The following is a 25,228-nucleotide window of genomic DNA, read 5'->3' as shown; positions in this document are numbered from 1 at the left end:
GGTTTTTCCACAGGCTCTTGCCTTCTGCCACTCCATTTGATTTGCTGCTCCCTGTGTCTCGTTCCTTTCTCGTTGCCCATTATTCTGTTTTAGTGTTTCATGCCTGCACTTCTGTGTGAGGATTATATGTGAGTTTTTTGATCATTAATCTCCTGTTTTGTTCTTTCCTCATTCTGCGCTTGGGTCATCAATGATTATATTAAAATCTGGGATTTTCCAAATTCCTAAATCTAATCACATAGAAGAGTCTGTCTGGGGAATAAAAGATCAGGGTGATTGGAAAGAGGCCCTCTAAACTGAAAAAAAATTTAAGAATTAAGAAAAAATTACATCTTAATCTAGGGCTGAGCGATATGGCCTAAAATCAATATTGTCATATATCGAGCAGTTCACCTCGATAACGATAAATGGATGATAACACAAACCACCACCACCCCTTCCCCAACCCCACAGCCAGTTATATTGATGGTATAATTCACCGGGACAATCAGAACTAAATTATCTAAATAGATGCAAATCTCAATTACACATATTCCCCTAAAAGCGCATATAGGTTAAAGATTAAGTGATAATAATTATACTATTGAATGGTTGCACCTTAGGTAACTCCGTTAAGATGTGCACACTTACCGATTGCAGCCTGCAACCCAAAACACTGCACTCACTTCCATCTATTGAGCTCGGCAGCTTTAACTATGTTTGCGCCAGTAGTAATACTGACAACAGTCTCTTCCTTGATGTCCCATACAGAGCAAAACCTGGTCCAACCATCTCCCCAGTATCGATTGGAAAATATGCCGTGTCGAGCACTCTGTTGCGCAGTTTACATTTGTCATTGATTTAATGTACGGGTCCAACGAGCTAAACAGCTGCTCCTCTTCCTCCTCCAGCAGCTCTACCACAGCTGATGCTTAAACATTTGAAATGTCCTCTGTTTCCTCAACCTCCCCATCTCTTTCGGTTCTTGTTTCAGACTGGATGGGGTGGAGTCACGTGACTGCAGACTGTACACGTGGCAAAGCGTCTTAAAGGGATAGGACTGAGCCTACCTTTACTATAAAAACAAGTTTTTCTTGTATTTTTTTAACACCAGAAATCGCGCTTGTGCACTTTTAGTGTTTATGTATCAGATTAGCTCCAGTGGAGGTAAAATCCACTGGGGCTAATTGTTCTCAATCAATCAATCTTTATTGTCAACTACAATTTGCATCCTAATCAAAATTACAGTTTCAGTACAAACCGTCCATCGGGGACGGTTGACTGAGGCCATGCATGCCAAAAGGACGCAGCCGTTAGGCGCATTCCTTCAACTGCCAAGGACCCCGCTGTGACATGGTTTCCTTAGTGCGTATACTTTGAAAATGGCTGAGAGTTGCAAGAAACAAACTATCTTACGAGTTTATGAGAAGAAAAGGAAGGCCTCAGAATAAAGAAATAAGACCAGAGTGGTCTAGGGAGATTTTTTTCACACTGTTGTGCCAGTTCAGACGTGACAGAAAGCGGTAACGGACTACGTTACCCATGATGCAATGTGGTCAAAATGGCCACCAACTCATGTGGTCAAAATGGCCACCAACTCCCATCACGCAACACGGCAAAATGGCCGCCGATCAAGGAAACAGCATCAATTCGGGACGTAACGGACTGCGTTACCCATGATGCAATGTGGTCAAAATGGCCACCAACTCCCATCACGCAACACGGCAAAATGGCCGCCGATCAAGATAAGGTTGCTATGGTGATAGCTATAAAAGCCGATCACACACGATGAGCTTCCTTCTTCCCTGGCTTTTAGCCAACCCGAGAAGACACGCACAGCTGATTCCCACGCCACGTGTTCGATTGCTCGCTGGACCGAGATTTTTCGACGCAACGGTTATTCCCTGCTTTATAACAGGAGGTCGACTTAAATAAGTACTTTTAAATTCCCTCTGATCAAAAGACTGAGAGACGCCGCATCTCCCACTGATCGAAGAGGACCCCGCTTTGTCTGGCCAACAAAGCGACCGAACCCGGAGGAAGAAACGAAGCAGCTTCTTCCCCGTCCCGCTGCAGCCTGTGGACAACTGCGCTCGTCGAAGCGCGTCCAGAAAGCCACACTCGGAGCGTTCCGGACCAGCTCCGAGGCAACTCAAAGTAACGGGGTTTTTCCCCTTTCATTTCTGTCTCACCAACAGGGTGTTTAGAAGTGCCTGGGCAGGCGGTAGAACTTTGTAGGTGTTGGTTAATGCTTTTATTCCACGACGAAGTTGGAATTATTTTGCTGAACATTTTCTTTGTATGTGCATGCATTTTACAATTGATTTGCTGTGTTGATTTGTGATCCATCAAGAACCCCGCCGTGGGTTACCGATTTATCTCTTTTCATCTTCTTCCCTGCTTCCCCCCTCTCTCTCTTTTCGCTCCTTATCAGTTTAATTTCTTTGTCCGAGCTCAAGTCGCGGGCTTTGCTTTAAACTCCTAGTTAGCCCCCCCCTCTCGAAACGAGGCATTGTCCCATCAGCGTAAGCGTGGTTACGTTATTAGGACCTCCCCTCATACGTCATCGTAGCAGCCATCTTGGGAGGGTCACGTGTATCTGGACTGTAGGTAGCTTAGCTGAACTAGCTTTGTGTAAGACATCAAAGCGTCCAGTGAGATTCCCGAAGCTGTTCTGTCTGTCAATGCTGATACGTGAAATGCCGATGTTTCGAGGGCGGTGTTAAACAACTTTGAGTTAAGTTAAGATCTGCTAACCGCTCATTTTAATCCATTGTTTATTTTTGTTTTGTTCTTTATTTCCACATATATATTTTGCATGTTTTAGTTTAGTAATGAGTAAGAATTCCAAAGTTGTTTGAATCAGAGAATTACTGTAACAGGGAATTGCTTTTGGTTCAATAAAACCAACCACTGCGGAATAGACATTGTTTTGTGTTCAGTCCAATTCACAGTTGCCTGGGTATTCAGAAATCAGAGCTAACCTCCTTTGGAGTTAACATCTGACATTAATACAGAGACAATATCATTGGATGGTGATAAGGAATAAGGATTTAAACTCTAATTGCAGTTACATTGGGGTTCTCACAGCCTGCTGGATAAACCTGGTCGGTTAACAGTCCGACCTGATCATTTATTCCAGCATAAATGAGTTCATAACAGAAAGTTAACTAATGCATTAGTGGTATAAATACTTATAAGCTTATAGCTAACATCACCACCATTTGAACTATATTTGTTATAGCGAAATTTTGAGTTGAATGATTTATTATTTAAATTATAATACCAAATTATAATTAATAATAATAATAAGCATATTCAACCAGCTTATGGCATAGCATAAATTGGCTTTTCCCGGTGTGGGCTGGAGTCTACTTATTGGCGTTCCTTTAGACTAAATCGAATAACCAGCAACTTATGAATTGAATGAACACAATCCATATTCCAGCATTTTGACTGCTCACCTTGCCAAAAGGACTATTCAGTCATAATTGATTAAGGAGGTATCATTACTAAATATATACGTGTTTGTGGTGGTTTGAGGTTGTTAACCTGAGGTTTGAATATTGATTTCTGGACTGGAAGTCAGCTAGATTGAAATACACAGCAGCCAGCGTCTGCTACTTGTCAATCGGAGTCTGTGTCGTGTTCTGCTTTGAAAAGAGAGACCCTGCCTCCATCTGGTGGCCAGGATAGGTAGTTGCAGTCACGGTTTTAAAGACAGCTTAGATCGCTCAGTGTCCCGGAGGGACAGTTTTGAAAGTCAGTTTCTTTAAACTTACCTTACGGTTCCGCCCTTTTGTCTTCTTTAATTTTATTTTATTCATATATATTTTTTTTTTCTCCTTTATCCCCTTCTGCTCATCATAAGTGGTCAAAATTGAGCTGTGATTTTGAAACTAAGGTTGCAATTTAGCGGTTTTTAACTGTCATTCTTTGCCACCTCTGAAGCTCCAAAACACTTTGCTATTTTCCACACATGTGTAGAGCACCTGTTCTGAAATAACTTACATCACAAACAAAGCCACAGCTTTATCATTTAATTACTGGCCGAAAGGTTAGTGGTCCATGTCACTCAAAGTTAATTTTCTCAAAGTTAAACAAGCATATTAACCGTTCCTAAAACTAAGGAGTTGTAAGTCGCAGGGTTGATTTTCCCCTGTGCAGCCTAATTAAACGCACGTATTTGAACCCACTTACTGCAGTTAAGTGCCAGTCATAGTGCGTGTTTGCTGTTAACAGTTAAAGTGAAGCCACTTAACAGTTGTTGTTAGCAGTTGTTGTTTAGCGCTGAGCTAAACTTAAGTGTATGCGTTGTTACCTAGTGCTAAGCTAGAATACAGCGTTGTTATTTGTTGTCTGTTGTTTAGCGCTGAGCTAAACTACAGGTTGTTACCTGTTGTGTTGTTATCCATAGCTGACAAAGAATGGATAGTAGCGGTTCTTCAGCTGAAGGAGCTGAAGGTCCAAACCATTCCATTGGAATGGAGGCCCAGGATGTCATTAGCTCACTGCTTAAAATGACACCGGACGAACAAACCCGTCTGAATCAGTTTAGCATAGAAGACTGTGAGAGGAGAATTCAGGAATTGGTGGAGGAGGTCCAGAGCAAACCTAAACATAGATTGGTAGCAGATGTTTTGGGTGAATTAACTGCGTTATACCACCGAAGGTTAACGCTAGAGACCGATCTGCGTAACAGAGAGGTTGAGATACGGATCGCAGCTGAGGAAAGAGTTAGGGAGCTAGAACAGAGAAGTGTTCAGGGCAGCTGTCATCCCACAGAGGAGCGAGAGGAGGATCGCATTAGCTTGCAGACAGAAGGATCTGAGTGTGAGAACTCCAAAGGAAAACATGGAGATCACACCTGGAGGACATTGGATGAACTGGGCCCCCAGACACCTTCTGAGCGAAGGGTAAGCGAAGGTCAGGACAGATATAGCAGTGTGATACGGAAAGAAATGCCTAAACAACTTAGGGTGGCAATCAGAACTGATCCACATGATGTAAATCATGGGAAAACACCTGCTTCCCACCTGACCCCTGACACGGTCCGCTGTGATCTTTTCCCCCCACCAGGGCGACGAGAGCACCGTTCCTGGGACACAGGTGAACCCCACTCCTCTGAACTGCGTCCACAGACAAGAGTTCATGACAGGGGGGGTCCCCCTGCGTCCCACGAACGGCCGCCTCCGCCAGGTAGGTGGTCAGAACTGGAGCCTCCCTCCTATCGTGGTTACCACAGGCAAGAGTCGTCAGGAGAGGACTCAGATGGACCAGCTCCGATCCCTGAACAGGGACTGCGGATGCGTCAACTTGAGTCCCTGGCCCGAGACATAGAGCGTTTTGATCCTAGCAATACAGAATCCACCATTGATGACTATCTCAGAGAGGTAGAGCGCTCTCTGCTAGACTTATATAGCCCCTCAGCTCGAGAAAAGTTGAAGCTTATCTGGAAGACCACGTCCAGAAGTGTCCATGTTTTCATAGAAAGCCTCCCTCCAGCTACACGTGACCGTTATTCAGCTCTTTGTCAGGCTTTAAGAGAAGAATATTCGGCCTTTACAGACCCAGCTTCGGCCACTCTTGGAGCTTTTGCAATTCAGCAAAAGAGAACTGAAGCACCAAAAGAGTACTACCGTCGCTTGCGGGCTGCTTACTTTCAGGGACGAAATGCTCCCGGCTTGGAGGAAGACCACACTTTCAAATCTTTGTTCCTCCATAACCTTCATGAAAGCGTGCGTTATGAGGTTACCATGCATTGTAGAACCAAGAAACTTACCATGCAGGAAATCAGGAAATACGCGCAGGTGGCATGGGAAACACGTGTCCGGCCCAACAAAGGAGCCGATAGTGATAAAAAGGTTCTGCAGATTCAAGCCGAACCAGAAAAGAGTTTAGGTCTGGAGGGACATGAGATGCCTCCCTTCAAACCTAAAACTAGATTTGGCCCTAAGAAGCAACATGGTTTTGAGCCGCAGCAGAAGAAAGCTTCCCAGGATAGGAGAGGTCAGCATGGCAGCATGGAAGGTGAGAGGTTTCAAAAATGGCACAGGCCGGATCCAGCTCGATACGGTAAGCAAGCTGACAGGCCAGAAAGGTCGAAAAGCACACATGACAACAAAGGCTGGAACCTGCGCATGAAGGAGTCAATGAGAAAGGAGATAGAGGAGACTTTTCGCAGGTTGCTAGCCGAAACAGTGCGTCAGATCGCGCCGCAGCCGTCCCAGCCATCATCCAATCCTGTCGACCCTCCAGGTAAGCCAGGCCCAAAACCCCAGCCAGCATGACTAGGCGTGGAACAGGCTTCCCCTTCTAACAGAGTTTATCTGATTAAGGGGGGGGACCAACCGAAAAATCACCAACAACCTTCTAAGATCCCATCAGCAGGTGATCAGAAAGCCCCTTTTCTAAGGTTTCTAGGTGAGCTAAACCATCATGAAAATGCACACCGCTTATACTGCTCGACAGTTATCGGAGGATGTGTAACTGCAAATGCTCTTTTAGACACGGGTTCCGAGATCAGTCTAATGTGCTCAGATTTGTTTGATGAGGTGACCAGAGCTATGGTGTCTCTTGGGAAACCGTTCCAGGTGGAGACCTGTAACGTGGGCATCACTAGCTACACTCAGGATCAGTCATGCATCACCAAACGGGCGTGGTTAGACATCACTTTCCGTGACATGACCCTGGTGCACCCCATCTACATATGTACTTTGGACACAGAACCTTTTCTTGTGGGTCAGGACCTGTTGAACAGGTTAGCCCCACTCATTGACTGCTATCATGGTCATCTTTGGGCCCAAGTGGGGACTCCCAAGCCCCTCACTTCTGGAAGTGGACTGTCCGTCCCTATCAACCAGGTGACATGCTCCGAGGAGCCCAAAGAACTTTTAGCACCATTTCTGCCTTCCACACAGCCGATTTCCAAATCCTCTGACACACCCCTGCTTGAGCTGAACAACCGCTCAGCTTACCTTTTAGTGGAGAATCCAACTCGCATGCCGATCCAAGTGGTGGCGAAGAAACCTCTTGGGGTGCTCATCGAAAGCTCTTTCCACGACTTTGAGCTGAGCATTCCCGTCATCGGAGACCTGCCCTTATCCTTGACCGGCAGACAGGACTCTCCAGACACCGTGTTTACTTTTCCTTCCAACATGATCCAAATCAGGCGACATGAAGCTCGGCCTGCTGGATCCATTTGTGGTGCAACGCTTGAAGCTAAAGGAAATCTGTTGGTGTATGCGATAACAACCAACCCAACAGAACCAGCACCAAATCAACCAGAGAACCGGGACTCACCCACTGAGCCCTGCCCTGGTTTCGAAACAGAAATTATGCAACAGCTGGGAAAAGCTGATGCTCTGACTACTGAAACAGAGGAAACAGCACTTAAGGAGCTGTTTTATGAGTTTCAGACCATTCAGCCCAAAGATTCAAACGAACTTGGGATCACATTGACACACGTCCATGACTCACCAGTAGGAGAACACAAAAGCTGCAAAGCTAATCTGAAAACTCCCCAACGGGTGACGTCCCGGCCTTCAACGGCCCAGGAGTATGTACAAGGCTGCTTAACCTGCAGCCAGTTACAACCCACACGACCACTAAACCGAGCCCTGCTTCAGCAAAGGGGGGTTATATTTCTGTGGTCACATTTGCAGACTGACTGGATCGGTCCAGTCCCCGAATCGTTAAGAGATAACAAATACCTTTTGACAATAACAGGCAGTTTCACAGAATGGGTCGAATGTTTGCCGGCACCGAATGACACCGCTGTCACCACAGCAGCCCTGCTGCTAAATCACGTTTTCAGCCGGTGGGGCCTTCCCCTGTCCATCGACTCGGACAGAGGAACGTCAAACATTATGACCGTGCTTTTCAACATGTTGGGCGTGGAAGTTAAATTCCACATCACCTACCGCCCACAGTCATCCGGACAGGTGGAGCGAATGAACTGCACCGTGGCCAGCATGTCAAAGGAACATGCCAGCAGCCATGACAGGGACCGGGATACAAAGCTTCCCCTGGTCCTAATGCTAGTCCGCTCTATCTCACCATGCTCCACAGGGGCGACACTTTTCCAGATGATGACAGGAAGACTAAGGACACTTCCCCTGAATCTCATCTACCAGCCCGAAGGCGTCAGTGTGACAACCGTCTACACTGCACACCAGTCCGTCACTGACTTAAAAGACTGTCTCCAAACGACTTTCGCGTGGCCTCGAAAGAACCTAGAAGCCCGCATGCAAAGTCCAGAGTACAAATGGGTTCATGCGAACCAAATTAAACCGTCCACCAAACTCTCCTCACAGGGAACGGAGCCTAACTCCGCCCCCGCCGAAGAGAACAATGCATAGCATTAAATAGGACAAGTGCATGTTCAATCAGGACACTTTAAACATGCACTAATAAAGCAAGTGTCCATACATAACTTCACGTCTATAATTTCACACTCAGCCATAACGCCATGCATTGCTTTGGAAACGCTCACGGAAGTGGTAAAGAATGACATGATGTATACTCAGGTTGTTAGAGATTTAATGCAGGACCTCACTCGAGAGGTTAGTTCATCCATAAATAGCCTTGCTGAAGGACGGATTCCTCCGTACCTGGTACCAGTAGATTTGGTTGAAAAGGTTTTCAAATCTGCCTCTAGTGAAACACTGCAACCACCACAAATACACCTGGCGTACAGCCTATGTAGTGCAATTCCGATATTTGTAAATCCTGACAACTTGGAGATAGGATTTATGCTAAACCTTCCCATCATTGAAAGAGCTAATGTGTATAGGTTTAAATCAGTATTGAATGTCGGTTTTTGGCAAGGTGAGACCCACGTACACCTACAAACTCCCTCAATATTGGCCTATCATGATGCTGACCCCAAACTTTATTTAGTCCCTAATTTGGATTTGTGTACCAAAACCAAAGACATCCACTGGGTATGCCCAAGCAACCCATTTATCAGAGACGTTACCAATTACCTGTGTGGTCTAAGGAATGAATCCCCTGAACAGAACTGTCAGGCTAGAATGACCCTTAAAGATGCAGGTGTGGAAACCAAAATTGAGCGGGCAGGTAACCGCTGGCTCGTTAGCACCCCAGAGGCAGAAGCCCTGTTATCCTACGAGCAGCATGACACAGTTACTAGACTAAAACTGCCCAACCAAACCATTTTCTGTTCCCCACCTCAAGGTGCTGTAGTCCACATTGGAAACATGGTTCTGCATCACCTTGACGTTGACAAATTTGACTCAGAGATTGAAATAATAGATGTCTTTAAGGGATACAATTTCAGCATTGATGTCGGCATTGAAAGACAGCTTTTACTTGCAGGCACCCAGCTGATTAAATTCAGTCTCACTCCATCAGCGTTGAGCTCGGTCCCTCTGCTTCGCTTCCCCAGAGCTACAGAGTCGACCGACACTCACATTATGACCATTATTGTGGTTCTCCTTGTATTTGGATGGGCCATCACTACCGCGATGGCGTATGCAGCATACAAGCAGATCAAACAGTTGCAAACCAGGATTGACGCCCTCACCTTTGTCGCTCCCAGGTTCGTAGCACCAGCTCCTTGAAGGCCATAAGCTGATTAGACTACGAACCACTGTCTCTTTCCTTTCCCTTTTTCCCTCTCTCCTTTCTTTGGTTCAAAGTTCAAACCTGATGACCAATGAATGTATTGACAATGGTGATTGTGAAGTTTGCATTTCTTTTTTTATTATTACTTTATTGTTGCCTTATTAGCCAGTAGAAATGACTAGCTATAGCTTAGTCCTGCCCAGGCTAGGTCACTGACCCAGGCACAATGAATGCTTTGTTTTTCCTCCTCTTGGATGATGAACTGAACTGCATGAATCCCAATGGACTACTAGAAAGACTATTAGGTTGTTCCACTCATGCACAACGGATCTTCGTCACGCCAGAATGGACTTGGTTGTAGCTTTAAAGACTGTGACCAGCATCCCACTCTTCAAAGCTAAAGGGGGGTATGTTGTGCCAGTTCAGACGTGACAGAAAGCGGTAACGGACTACGTTACCCATGATGCAATGTGGTCAAAATGGCCACCAACTCATGTGGTCAAAATGGCCACCAACTCCCATCACGCAACACGGCAAAATGGCCGCCGATCAAGGAAACAGCATCAATTCGGGACGTAACGGACTGCGTTACCCATGATGCAATGTGGTCAAAATGGCCACCAACTCCCATCACGCAACACGGCAAAATGGCCGCCGATCAAGATAAGGTTGCTATGGTGATAGCTATAAAAGCCGATCACACACGATGAGCTTCCTTCTTCCCTGGCTTTTAGCCAACCCGAGAAGACACGCACAGCTGATTCCCACGCCACGTGTTCGATTGCTCGCTGGACCGAGATTTTTCGACGCAACGGTTATTCCCTGCTTTATAACAGGAGGTCGACTTAAATAAGTACTTTTAAATTCCCTCTGATCAAAAGACTGAGAGACGCCGCATCTCCCACTGATCGAAGAGGACCCCGCTTTGTCTGGCCAACAAAGCGACCGAACCCGGAGGAAGAAACGAAGCAGCTTCTTCCCCGTCCCGCTGCAGCCTGTGGACAACTGCGCTCGTCGAAGCGCGTCCAGAAAGCCACACTCGGAGCGTTCCGGACCAGCTCCGAGGCAACTCAAAGTAACGGGGTTTTTCCCCTTTCATTTCTGTCTCACCAACAGGGTGTTTAGAAGTGCCTGGGCAGGCGGTAGAACTTTGTAGGTGTTGGTTAATGCTTTTATTCCACGACGAAGTTGGAATTATTTTGCTGAACATTTTCTTTGTATGTGCATGCATTTTACAATTGATTTGCTGTGTTGATTTGTGATCCATCAAGAACCCCGCCGTGGGTTACCGATTTATCTCTTTTCATCTTCTTCCCTGCTTCCCCCCTCTCTCTCTTTTCGCTCCTTATCAGTTTAATTTCTTTGTCCGAGCTCAAGTCGCGGGCTTTGCTTTAAACTCCTAGTTAGCCCCCCCCTCTCGAAACGAGGCATTGTCCCATCAGCGTAAGCGTGGTTACGTTATTAGGACCTCCCCTCATACGTCATCGTAGCAGCCATCTTGGGAGGGTCACGTGTATCTGGACTGTAGGTAGCTTAGCTGAACTAGCTTTGTGTAAGACATCAAAGCGTCCAGTGAGATTCCCGAAGCTGTTCTGTCTATCAATGCTGATACGTGAAATGCCGATGTTTCGAGGGCGGTGTTAAACAACTTTGAGTTAAGTTAAGATCTGCTAACCGCTCATTTTAATCCATTGTTTATTTTTGTTTTGTTCTTTATTTCCACATATATATTTTGCATGTTTTAGTTTAGTAATGAGTAAGAATTCCAAAGTTGTTTGAATCAGAGAATTACTGTAACAGGGAATTGCTTTTGGTTCAATAAAACCAACCACTGCGGAATAGACATTGTTTTGTGTTCAGTCCAATTCACAGTTGCCTGGGTATTCAGAAATCAGAGCTAACCTCCTTTGGAGTTAACATCTGACATTAATACAGAGACAATATCATTGGATGGTGATAAGGAATAAGGATTTAAACTCTAATTGCAGTTACATTGGGGTTCTCACAGCCTGCTGGATAAACCTGGTCGGTTAACAGTCCGACCTGATCATTTATTCCAGCATAAATGAGTTCATAACAGAAAGTTAACTAATGCATTAGTGGTATAAATACTTATAAGCTTATAGCTAACATCACCACCATTTGAACTATATTTGTTATAGCGAAATTTTGAGTTGAATGATTTATTATTTAAATTATAATACCAAATTATAATTAATAATAATAATAAGCATATTCAACCAGCTTATGGCATAGCAACACAATCCCCCAGAGGAGAAGAAGAGCAGAGTAAGACAGTCTTGCGCATGTGCAGTTGTAACTGTGCCGACTCTACCTTCAACTGTATAGGAAAACTTTTCCCAAAAAGGCACACAGGGGTCTCAAAGTTAGCAGTAAAAGCAAATCAGTTCAAATCAAGGTTTCCAAGGTTTTCAGATATTACCCAACAGAAAAAAAATGTTTCCTGGTCAAACACTTGTGTTGTCTTTTGTCCAACAGGTGGTGAAGATGATGATTGTGGTGGTGTGTACATTTGCCATCTGCTGGCTGCCCTACCACGTCTATTTCCTACTCCACCAGTTCTTCCCTGAGTTGTTTGAAGAAACATACATCCAGCAGTGTTATCTGGCCATCATGTGGTTGGCCATGAGCTCCACCATGTACAACCCCATCATCTACTGCTGCTTAAATGACAGGTTTGTCAGCACTTTCACACATGCATATTTTCAAGAATGCAAATCTGTTATTGGTCACTCATTAGCATAAGGCTCCATATATTTACCACATATACATAGATACTGATTTGAAAGAGGTTAAAAGGACTGCAGTTCCCCTTATATTCAAAATATATGGAGCTTTGTAGCTAATATTGGAGGTCATGACTTTGGCCTACAGTCCCCTTGGAGAATTTCTAAAGCCAAAGATGTTCTTCAACTTATTCATAATAAATAGTTTTAATTCATAATGGTGAAATATAGTGCATTTATCTCTTTCTTTTAAGAGAAATGTGTTTTTTTGGAGGATGTCAGAATAGCTCTCTGAAAGCCCCCAGCTAATGTAACATTTTGGAGCAAAATTCTGCTTTCCAAAAGTGTGAACTCAAATCTGTCAATTGCATCCAACTTTTTAGTTACAACTCAGAAACAAGCGGGAATTTCTGTAGGCTGACCTAAGTGACCATGATAACTTAGCTTAGCAGTACAAGCCATCAGCAATATCTTCCTCTACATTTTATACTTTTGAACAGTAAAGAAACATGGTCATAAACAGAGGATGCACAGTTCAATGTGTGTGCAATTTATCCAGTGATATTAATCTGTGTAAGAAGCATAACAAACAATGCATTACTCCTACTATCACTGCTTTATCCTCCCAGCAGGCATACAGTATTTGAAGTTGGAGCGGGATAAAAAGATTCTTTGAGATTGAGATTGAGATTCTTTAGTGCAGATGGCATAACAAAGGTTTTGGTGGGAACCAGAATGAAAGGTATTGTTAAAGCACAAGAACACCAGCAACAGGTCCCATTTAGCAGCAGAAATACCAAAGGAAGGGCAATAATTTTCCTACTGAAACTCTAGTCTCACAGGTTATTTTCAAAGCAGCCGATTTTACCTCCATCAAGTCCTCACAGCAGCTGCTTGCCCCAAAACATTGCAAACCAAGGTAGGCCCATAATAATTTAATACAACATAACTGTGCTTTGTAGATAGCCCATAAAGGAACACTGAGGAAGATTCTGCAATTTACACAAAATAATAAAAAAAATTGGAATAATTAAAAAATTATGTGGTATGAGCTTCACAAACCTGAGACACTATATTTTGCAAACATATGTGCCACTGCTATTTAAGCAAGTGCTACTCCAGTGTTGCAATGACATTACATAATCTCATGTTGCACTATGTAAGTTATCTGTCTGTGCTGATGAAGAATCATTGACCTCAGCATGCTAGGTCCGTGAACGGCTCCAACGGATGGCAACCCAACCTACTTTCTGATTATTTCAGCCAACCAGTGTCTGACCACTTGAGGATCCTGGTAGACTCTGCATGGAACATCTCCATGGGGTCAGATTGTCCTAAAAAACAACAACAACAAAAAACATAGTGACAGAAATGTAGAACATTGTAATTTATCACATTAACTTGTCTGCAGTAGATGTTTAATATGAGTTTTTAGCACCCAACTTCTGAAATGTCAATCTACGGTCTTGATAATCTTGCAAAACAAAGACAGATGGTCACTGCTTGTTGGTGTTAATTGTCTCCCATTGTTCTCTGTTTCAGCCGCTTGTCTTGGTACTACTGGTGAAATGAGATTTCACACTATGTTGTTTTCTCTCAGGAAATTCATTAAGTCCTAAGAAGGCAAACATGTGGGTTGGATCACAGTGAGCTTAGACTGAGTCACTGTTTCATCCAGGTTATCAAATGTTGTTTTGTCTGAGCCCATTTGGCTCATTTCAAAATACATGATTTATCAGCATCCTTCCTTCTCAGTCATCATTATTTTTACCTTTTTTATCCTTCATAGAAAATTTTCTTTTACATATACACAGTTTCTCTCGTCATCTCTGAATATTCTCTGATTATGTGTAGTGTCTAAATTATGTTTGCCTCTTTCACATTACCTTTAAAGGTGTTACCCAACATTAGGATGCTTTAGGACTGTTTGTGCTGTTGATTAGTGGGAAAATTGCTTTTAGTTATTTCTTAATCATTTTACTCTTCTCCTTTTAAACTCTGTATTGCTGTGCTAATTCATCAAGCTGTAGCTAATGAAAACAGTCTAGCCAGATTATGATAATGTTAGAGTTTTCCAGCCTGTGAAAGCTTTCTAGTAAACTCTCTAAAAATCACCCACTGGATCCAGCAAAAAAAAAAAAACACAAAAGCTAAATAAATAAGCTATCTATAAATAAATTATTTAATTTATTTAAAAAAAAAACAATCAAAACCAAATTGGTCCATATAAAAAACTTAAATACCTCTTTTGATAAATCACAAATTTACATTTTACCACATTTACCACATTTTGTTGGAAACATGAATTCATTGTCTCTAGTCACACAAAGTCTGGTTACTGCCAGACTGCAAGAAAACTCTTAAATAGAAGCAGTCTGACAATACGAATTAGGTTTAAGAAATCTAGAAAATCTAAAAAAAAAAAACATTATGCAAAGATTCAGAGAAATTCAACAATAGGTGATAAACCTAGTTGTTGACATCTATCAGTTTTCAGAGAGTTCGGCCTTGTCTGTTTGAGATGAACATGGTAAATTTTCATAAGTGATAAACAAGAAATGTGCACCCACATGAGAGGACACAACACAACTGAAAAGGCTGCAGTAGGTATGCCGGGCCTATAGGTGGCCCTGTGACGTTGCCAAAGAAACAGGCAAAAAACAATGGGCATGTGTAGATAATTCATATGAACTAAACACAGCCCTATGGCGGGGGAGCAGACACAAACATTTACACACGTTCAGCGTGATCTTTATGTGGGCTGGCCGGCTGTGTAGAGTGGGCTCGTTAGAAAGGAAGGGTCCGAGGACGCTACTAGAAACCTGGCTATAACAAACCCACAACACTGGACGGCGCCATCTTTGTTGTTATTTGTGAGAGTGGCAGATGCTAGTTTCAGAGAGAGGCTATGAAACCCCTATGTCATCTTTAAAGAAAAGATGCAGGTCACATGTACACATGGAAAAATTAAACTGCCAATTTGAAATTTAGCCACTCTTGGACCCGGTTTTAAAAATGATCGTTTGTGGTCTGCAAAAATGCAGCATCCATGTGCACACAAACCTAAGGGACAGAGAACCTTTGCGGGTACACCACAGCTCGGTCCGTGTGGATGTGGCCTTAGAAAGCAAATTTTAAAGTGTTTTGACTCCATAAAACCAAAGTCCAGACATGCATCCGGACCGGTCTATGTACCCTAGCTCGTCAAAGAGGTGGTACAGGTGGACCCGCATCCAGTTTTTGCCACCAGAACTAGTTGAGATGGGGTCCAGGGGGGACCTGTAGTTTTTGCGTCAGTGTCCGTCGAGAAAGGGGTCCAAGTGGATAAACCTCCAGCTCAGGTAGGCCTGCCAGCTGTCGCCGAGAGCTCACCCAAAGACCTCAGTATCTAGAGCCTCTCTGAGACGCCAAGCTTTTTTTGTTGATGGTGCTTTTTATTGCTTTACTTATGAGTTCATTTTTTTCCCATGAACCAAGCAAATAATTAGCATTAAAACCTGGGTGTGATTTGCCGGGTGGGATGGGGGGGATTTACCCCCCCTCTGCTTGTGACGTCCCCCCCTCTGGTCATTCATGTTTTATCCCTGGGGGGATACATTCCTCCCCCCGTCTGGTCTGAATTTAAAAATGTATATAAATCAGGGCTGTCAGTTTTAACGCGTAAGACCACAACGCCGACATTTTTTTTTGTCGCCGTTAATCGCGCGTCAAAACACACACACCGTACCCTAATGTTTTTCCCCACCGCGCTCCCGGACTGTGTTTCTTTTACCCTCGGCGCTTTCCGTAGTTTCAAGAGAGCTAGAGGCTGTAGCAAAACACACACGCGCTCACAGTTCACTGAAATGAACACAGACTGTTCATTTCATGCGACTTTGGGCTTCTTTTATTCTAAAGGCGCTTGTAAATTTTATAAGGCACGGGTAGCGTTTTTTTGGGGCACATTTCTGAAAGTGAAATCGCTTATTTGGGCTCTAAAATAAGTGACGAAACAGCAGTTATTAAGAGACCTGCCTTCACTAGACACTTTGTATCCAGCTGAACTATCCCTCCGCCATAGGAACCGACGGTAGTAAAGGCAGACAGAGCAACTCTGCAGTTTACGGTGCAATAACCGGTGATAACTGCTGAAAGTAGATTACTTGGTGCCGATCACCATTTTAAGCAGACATTGGTTCTGAAGATGAATTTTTAACATGCTGATAACATTGTAGAATCCCAACCCATTAACCGTACTTTAATGCTTATTAATTTGTTTTCTCTGTATTTGACAAACTAAGGCTGAATTACGTTGCCAAACGAAGGACCTGTAGTTACTAAACAGTTCCTAAACAGCCTCTTTCAGGGTATTAAGCTCCTGCCCAGTTTCAAGCAAAGTGTAAGACTGGAATGACCTGGAGATTTAAAACCTTTTTCCAGGCTTAAACTGTATGAATATGGATATAAACAGCAAGCAAAAATATTCAAAGAAGTTATTGTTGGTGTGAAAGCTCAGAATTAGATGTGTGTGTGAGAGAGAGTGAAAAAACGAACAATAAAACTTATGACTTTATTGAAATGTAAAATTTTTATTAATGCCTAATACCATGTCTATCTTTGTTTAAGAGGCAAAAAAATATATCGGCATGGTATTTATTTACACAGTTATTTACACATTGTGTAAACATCAGGGCGTCATGATTAGTCATTTAGCCATTGTAGTCCAAGATTAAAGTGCTTGAAAAATAACAAAAAAAAAATATTTTTTGTACAAGCTTGTATTTTATTAGTGTCATTTATTGCAAAATTGCATATTAAAATGCCCAAACAGGCTATTACACTTTCAGAAATAAAAGGATAAAACATACAATTAATTTGCAAATAATCTCGAGTTACCTATTGACATTATGTGATTAATCGAGGAAATGATCCCCCCCCTCTGGTTTTTTTGCAAATCGCACACTGATTAAAACCTTCCATAGAAGGCAGTCCAAGTACCACCAGAGATATTTATACTACTGTTTGAGAACCAAAGTTGCAGGAAATACAGTTTTCTTTTAAATAGCTTATTTTGATACACCCCACTCACCGAAAATAGCTAACTTGGAGTTTTCACTCGGTCAGTCAGTAGCCGCTTTTACAGCAAAGCATGTTATCATCATGGCCTTGTGGCACTTATACAGTATATGGTGGATTTCAGCTAATTACCTGTATCTACTTTCTGTGTTTTTCGTCTACAGGTTTCGTGCTGGTTTCAAACAAGCATTCCGTTGCTGCCCCTGTGTCCCTCGAGGCTCTTATGAAGGCCTGGAACTCAAGTCTACTCGGTACCTGCAGACCCAGACCAGCGTTTACAAGGGAAGCCGAATGGAGACCACTGTTTCTACTGTTCTTCATGCTGCGGAGGAAGCAGAGCAGCCCAAGGTCAAAGTTAAAGGAGGTATTGGGCCTGGAGGGAATGCTGTTGGGCTGCAACCACATAGTTCCTCCCTGGACCTCACTTCAAATGGGTCGTCATCACGGAGCGTTTCCAAAACTGTATCTGAGACGTCAAGTTTCTTCTCCAGTAACAACCTGCAATAGATGTGGCTTTTGCCAGAAAGCAGTAAGCGTGCGTGGTTTGACTGTTCACACCGCTGCCTTTGCCTTCAAGGGATTCAGGCGCAGTACAGAGAGAATGTGTGCCTTTATCTGCTGGTGGCAGTCAGATTCTAAGGAATATATTTTCAGTGCATTTTACTGGAACATCATCCTAGAAAATGTGGTCCTTCTTCTCTGAGTGCCACATTCACCTACAGCGCTGTTGTAGAAAATGAATATAAGGGTAAATGTTTACCGTACATTAGAGCCAAACAGCAGCAAAGAGCACTTCATCGAGATAAGCACATTCCAGCTTGAAGGCCAAACTGAAACAGATGCTGTCAGCTCATATCTTCACAGCTTCTGTTCGTCAACGCAGCTTTCTCTCAGTGCAGAAAGGGGGCTCACACATTCTCATTGACACAAACTGTGTGACTTCACACAGTCTATTTTGGACTGGAGCCACCATAAAGCATGAGACAAGTATGATGCGAACATAACAGGGCCCAGATTTAACAGAGGGGCTTCTCTGAAAGAGAAGACATTCTTTACACCTCTAGCTGAGGGAAGCTGGTGTCGACAGGAGCAGTCAGAAGTTTCCACCATTGGCATCAAAGTATTAATTCTGAACTTGAATTTTGAGAATTTCAGCATGTATGTGTGCCACTTGATCCAAATGCCAATTCTTATCACTCTGAGCAGGACCACATCGAGAATTCACCCTGCAGAATGTGTGTATCTTCCTGAAAGATGGTTCTAAAGATCCCCCGTGGGCTTTTCTGCAAAGTTCTGGCAATCAGTGAAAACACCAGCAGCGATTGTCTCATCTTTCATCTGTCAAAACATTACCATTGACAGTTGGCAGCCCCATTTCTGAAAACACAAAGGTTTCTTTAATGCTGGAAAAGTAACAGCTGATGGCATTAACCTAAATCTAAACTGCACATCAAAGAAAAATGTTCGAGAATGCCACCAGATCTAAATAACGTGTAGCTGGTGAATAACTTAGCTTAGGGTTGTTGGGGCAGTGTTTATCAAAATGTAATTATGGCATTAGAGTAGACCTCACTTTCAAACTGTGAAGGATTTACAGTAGGTAGCTGCTGTGTTTTTCTGTGATTTGGCTGGCTTACATTTACACCCTATATGCTGTCTGGACTAAATGATTCTATGCTACATAAATGATCAAACGCAATTCTGACATCCAGTGTTTGAGTAGGAAATAATCATGTAGTTAGGTTTTGAAAGTGCCGCTGTGTCAAAGTGTAATCCAGCTACGTAGGTGGAAATATCAGTTTTGAAGGTTTTTGAGGATGTTCTGGCCTGGAAAGTTGAAAGTCACTGATCTGTAGCTCTTTAACATGCAGCTATGTGCCTTGCTGCTTAGCGTAATGTCTGTGAAAGGCCGGGATGATCACAGCAGCAGCTCAGACTGCTGTTGTCCAGAGAAGAGGGGGGGGGGGGTATTGAGGGGTTGCAGACACCCACTGGGACAATCTGTTACATCCTACAGTATTAACAACCCCTTATAAGCTGATATACAGTATATGTAACCTGTGGTTGTAGAATTTATGTTTGGTTGCAGTATTCTCACTCAAACTCTTAAAAAAATGACTTTATGGTCTAATGTAATATGGTATTACTTGTTCACAAATGTGATATCTGTGGAAAAGGTTTCTATGTTGTGTTTTCTGATTGTTTATTTTCTCAAATGATCAGTTGGATCAATCGATGACTGAATGTTGTACAAATTTCCTGCGGGGGGCTTAGCAGCTAAATCCACAAGAGTTACGTATTTGCTCGGTAAAGAACAAACAGAGGCTCAATTAGTTTTTTTTTTTTTTCTAAACAGCAGAGCTGGTCATTAGATAGGCATTAGCTCACATAATGCAAAAAGGACCGTGCATGTAAGAAGTCTCAGTGAGGTATTAACGTTTGAAAATCTGTTTTCATTCACATAAGGGAAATGGCTTTATTTTAAGTGACAAATACTAATGGCTTACGTTCTGTTTTGAAATGAGTGCTGCTGGCAAAATAGCAACAAACAGCAAAAGTCACAAATGAACAGCTGCACATAAACAGAAATCACAACAGATTATACTTGGCACACAGTTATTTTTAAGAAGAATATCATGATCAGGATTTTATGAGATGATTTGGGAATAAGCATCTGCCGATACCAACTTCAATTCTTCTTTAAAGTTAATATAATCCAGTTAATGTATTCATGAGTAAGTTGAGTAATGCTGTTACATGCAGATGTTAGCTAAATGATATATCATGTTAAGCTGGTAAACAAAAATACTAATATTGTTGTTACCTATGTTACATCCCTTGCTTGTTAGTTCATGCAAGAAATAAAACCAATCCTCTCAGATTTCTGTGAGGAACTTGTGCTCACTGTGGCTTTCCACATGTATAAAAAAAAGTCACAGAGGAGACATTTCATTTGGCACTTAATGATTTGTGTACTTACCCCATGTTCAAGGGTCATTGTGTCACCTCACCCTGAGTTTGCCAGCTAAAGCTGTATGTTTTGTTAGCATATAGTTTAAAGGACTAAAGTCGCCCCCCCCCCCAGTGTTGTACGGGGGCTGTTGGTGATTATGTGGTTCCTTAACCACTAAGGAGAGGTGCGATAGGATGATAAATCACTTAGTAGACTTCTGAAAAATTGGTTCCCCTCACTTCTGAGAAGATGGATACACCCCTGCATGTAGTGGACTGTAAAAAATACACATATTTAATCAGTGCGATAGTGTGCAAATTAAAGGTGCCACAAAATGCTCTTTAATTGGATAGACATACCCTGTAGCTTTCTCATCTGCAGTCTACGATAAATTCATAAGTAAAAGTCGCTAGTTTCATGCTGCACAGCTTGCTGTAGTGCTAAGATAAGGACTTGATGATCATTCTGCTCCAAAAATATGTCACTGCCATTCTGGTTAGGCATGTGTATATAAAACCTACAGAAAAATTTTTTTCCCCTTTTTCCAAAATGCAGTCATCATATAAATGAATGATAATTGTCATGAAACAGTTATAAGCCAGTACAACTTTATTGAAATCACAGTAAGCTTAGCTTGTCTTTGGGTATCTTCAACTACATGAAGGTGACTTGAGGACATGTGGAAGCACTGGATGGTAAATTACTTTCATTAGTCAGTTTCCACTCTGGGGTTTTGCTAATCATTAAAAGTACACAGATTTCATGAATTTTCAAAATACAGTGGAACTCTATTTGAAGTGGTGTGCATAAGACATTACACAGAAAAATGACATAACCCGTGTCATGAACACGAAGGAGTCTTTATGAATGTTTATGTCCGAGCTCAAGTGTCATTCAATAAAATATGACACTTTTGTTGCAAAGTTGCCGTTGTTTGAAATGTCTTCGTTATGACAGCTTGACATTAACAGAAGCAAAACTGTATTGACATCTTGGCATTAAGCAAGAAATCATAACCCATAATAAATATGCCATCACAGGTCAAATTATAAACCTTTAAAAGGATATTTAGATGTATGTGTTAACATCATATTGCACTCTCATTTGTGATTGGTCTTGACTTTAGCTGTCATGAGAACATTTTAACTGTGTCATTAATATTTCCCCTTACCTCAAGTAAAGTGGAACATCTAGGACTAGTTGTAAAGATGTCATTAAGAGTTGTTATACTGGGGGATTGCTTTAATAACAGAGTCATTAATGTTTACCTTTACCTCAAGTAAAGTTATACACGTAGGACTAGTTGCAAAGATGAAGTGTTATTATACTGACAAATGCTTTAATAACAATTATTCTTAGTGCAATATCTTCCTTGCCTTAGTTACAATACCACAATTTAGACTTGTCTCAAGGATGTCATTAAGTGTTATTATACTGATAAATGCTTATGAACACCCTAACAAAACCAGTCGACAAGTAAAGAGATACACTTTCTGTTAGTTGTTTTGCACAGTACTTGCATTCTTCCTCAAACCCACCTGTTGAATTATTTGACGAGATGTAAATCACAAAAGGATGGTAAAACAACATTTTCTTGTGCAATGATATTCTAAAAATATCTTATTTCTATGCCTTGTAATGAGTCCCTATCATAACAATTCTGTCTAATTCACTGGTAAACGCATGGCTGTCTTGCCAGAAATATTAGCTGATTAAAGACCACAAGGGAACAGTATGTTGTATTTGCAGAAACTCCACCAAGACGCCCACTTGTTTCCACAGAAGGGGGTAAAGCCCTTGATAGAATCTATAATATATGACAGACGAGGTGGTATGGTATTATCAAGCGTTCTAATGCACTACAGCTCAGCATGAAAAGAAAGTTATACTAAAATATAATCTCGCTGAATTTGCTTTGTTCAGAAGAAACATAGCATTTGAAAACATCCGTCACCTGCTTCTATGCAGTTGCGTTGATTTGCTTCACCTGTTTCCATCCTTGACGTCAGAAAGTGCTTCACAGTTAAGTTTTTTCACCTGCGACCAGCCGACTTCAAACATTAAATAATGAAAATTAAAGAAATATAGACATGCTCTGTTCAACAGAAACAATAATATTGGAACTTTTTCTTAAATAAAAGTTATTGTGCATTGGTGGGATTCAAAACATCTACAGGACTTGAAGCTCAACATTATTACAATTTAAGCACCTAGACTTGTAATAGTAATATCATCTTTATTGTCATTGAAACATACATTACAACGAAATTTGTTCTCTGCTTTTAACCCATCCCCTAGGGGCGCAGTGGGCTGCCATGTGCGGCGCCCGGGAAGCATTCTGGGGTTAAGGGTCTTGCTCAGGGACCCAGAGTGCCGGCGCTGGGGATCAAACCGGGTACTTGCCTCCATCTCTGAGTGCAAACGCGCTGCTCTAACCACTAGGCCAACACCCATACACCGAGACGCAGCTCGCAAGGCAATTTGGGGTTAAGTGCCTTGCCCAGGGGCACATTGTCTGTGCCAGGAAAGAGAGCAAGCATCGTAAGCTATTTATTCTCAAAACCAATCTGTTTCCCCAGCCCATTAGGATAATCTGCAGTCAGGGAACTGCAAGGGAAAATACATAATCTTTTAATGTAATTATTTCAGTAGGTAAACTACAATGGTTGTGCAGAATGCATCTTATTAACATTTGCTGAGGCAAGAAATCAATATACAGTAGATGAAACTTAAAATAATCATAAAATGGAGCTTCTAATTTTAAATCTGTTTGTTATATTTATTAGCTTTACATATGAGATTGTGCTATTTAAAATATTTTGTACCTATATTATAATATCGATATAATACCTAATAAACCACAACTGACAAACACTGACTCAAATCTAATTAGACTAAAATGTAAAATTCACTTTTTTAGACCTTAAATACATTTTGTGAGTGCAGAGATTTTATTTTCCAAGTGGTTCAGTTTTCTCTATTCTCCATTATTGCAATGACATCACAGTATTTGCTGCAGAGCTGCTAAAAAAGGTCATGGACTTCCAGTTTACCAATTACGTGAATCCCCACTTTTTATTTCTTGTAGGGATTTTGTAGTCCAAGCTGAAGGATGTCAAAGCTACAAATGGATAAGTGAAAATGTTCAGTTGTTGTTTGTCTGATGGTGTTTGCATCTCATCCACATATGGAATAAAATAAAACAATCCATGCTGCTAAACAGTATTCAAATAGAATAAAATGCCCAACCTACATTTGGGTCTTAATATTACTGTTACAGTATTATATCAACTCTTCCCTTAAGCACTTTGAATCGTCTTGTTACTGAAAAGTGTTATATAAATAAATTGTACAGTAAGATGTACAATAACTATCTTCCATTATTTTTCATACAGAAGAATTAATTTACAGTCGATCACTGTTCCGCTCATGAAATCTGCAGCATATCCATCTTTTACACTTTTCAAAACTCATTTTAGGTTTTGGGTAAGGAGTAAACACCCTCTAAACATTTGTGATAACGTGTGTCTGAATTGTAGTATTTTCCCCACTGAAGTGAACCATTTAAACCAATGTTTTTTAACAGAATCCCTCTGATCACAATATAACATTCCGGCAATGTTGTCAGAGCTAAAGGGTCTGCAGCTCCCGCAGGTAAGAGACGTTTTGGGACAAATTGCTATCAGTGATTGGTCGGTTACTAGATTGTTTGACAGGCAGCTCCATGTCAAATGGCTTAAATGTATCCAAGCATTAAACCTTCTTAGCACTTTCTCCCCTACTTAAGATTCTTCACTCTCCTGTTTCAGTCTCAAATGCAAATGGCTTCAGATAAGGAGTTAAATCTTCCCTAGCTTCAGTGGCAAGCCACTGATCTGATACTGAAATACCATATCTGACTCTCTTGTTAGTTTATTCTAATGCATATATTCACTAAGATAAACGTCTATTGAGACACCAGGTAATTTAAAGGCGCATTGACCTTTGGAATGAAAAGGACAATTCGTTATTCCTGAGTATCTTACTGCAGAGGTCGCTTAGGGGAACAAAACTTCAGAAAAAAAACTCAACCAGCCACCTCCCACCCCTAATAATAACCAGTTTTTAGAGCCCATTGTAGCTGTTCTTGCTTCTAAACTATAAGCCTTGTGTTACGGTTAATTTCATTACAAGCCCACAAGCTGTGGGAAACTTATCCACACAGTAATTTTTCTGAGACAGATATATGACTTAGACAACCAGAAAAAGACCACCAAATGTGGGAGTCAGTGATAGGCCTGCTATGAGATAACCCACTCACAGTATCATTTACAGCTGGGTGAGCCAGAGAGGAATGTAGGAGTGGAGTGAACACTGCAAACGTGCACTGCAGAAAGTAACCTCATCACCTTACTATAACCTTATCATAACCAGAAAGCCAGGAATGATTCTCAGTCTGCCTCCTTACTGCAGACTGTGCTCCTACACCATGGACAGGTCGAGTGGAGTGGGTGAAAGAGGGACTGGAGCTTTAATGAATGTGTAATCAACTTTGTTCCAATGAGTGCTTCTTACATGAGGGTCCTTTTCTGCCTCTCGAGCACACAAACACGCACTCTCACCCAGTCGTCGCTGATGAGAGAAGTAGCGATGAAGACAAAATATGGCAGATTGTTGCTGAGGAGCGGCGCCAGCCAGGCTACGCAGCGGGGTGAATAGCCTCATCAGCACCATCTCTTCCTGGGTTGCTACCCATCCCTCGCTCCCCAATCACACTAATTACAGCTGAGAAGTGAAGAAGGCAACTAGCCAGGCATAACCGAGGACGCCACACACAGAGGCACACTGATACTGTATGATGCATGTGCTGGCAGATCTCATCACTAAGACATAGATATCAGTGACACAGGAGCACACTTAAGGTCTG

General features: G+C 42.1%; 1 protein-coding gene across 1 annotated transcript in view; it reads left to right on the top strand.

The window, feature by feature from the left end:
• tacr1a (tachykinin receptor 1a) overlaps positions 1 to 17,876 on the top strand; it is a 112,013-nt gene extending 94,137 nt beyond the window's left edge. Inside the window, exons 4-5 of the mRNA XM_012849446.3 lie at positions 12,067 to 12,263; positions 17,534 to 17,876. Of these exons, the coding sequence (XP_012704900.2) occupies positions 12,067 to 12,263; positions 17,534 to 17,876 (540 nt within the window). The remainder of the gene's footprint in view (positions 1 to 12,066; positions 12,264 to 17,533) is intronic.
• The last annotated feature ends 7,352 nt before the right edge of the window (positions 17,877 to 25,228 follow it).

The sequence above is a fragment of the Fundulus heteroclitus genome, chromosome 12, assembly GCF_011125445.2.
Source record: "Fundulus heteroclitus isolate FHET01 chromosome 12, MU-UCD_Fhet_4.1, whole genome shotgun sequence".
Classification (NCBI taxonomy): Eukaryota; Metazoa; Chordata; class Actinopteri; order Cyprinodontiformes; family Fundulidae; genus Fundulus; species Fundulus heteroclitus.
Note: the sequence above shows the minus strand (reverse complement) of the source record. Positions and strands in the feature narration are given on the sequence as shown.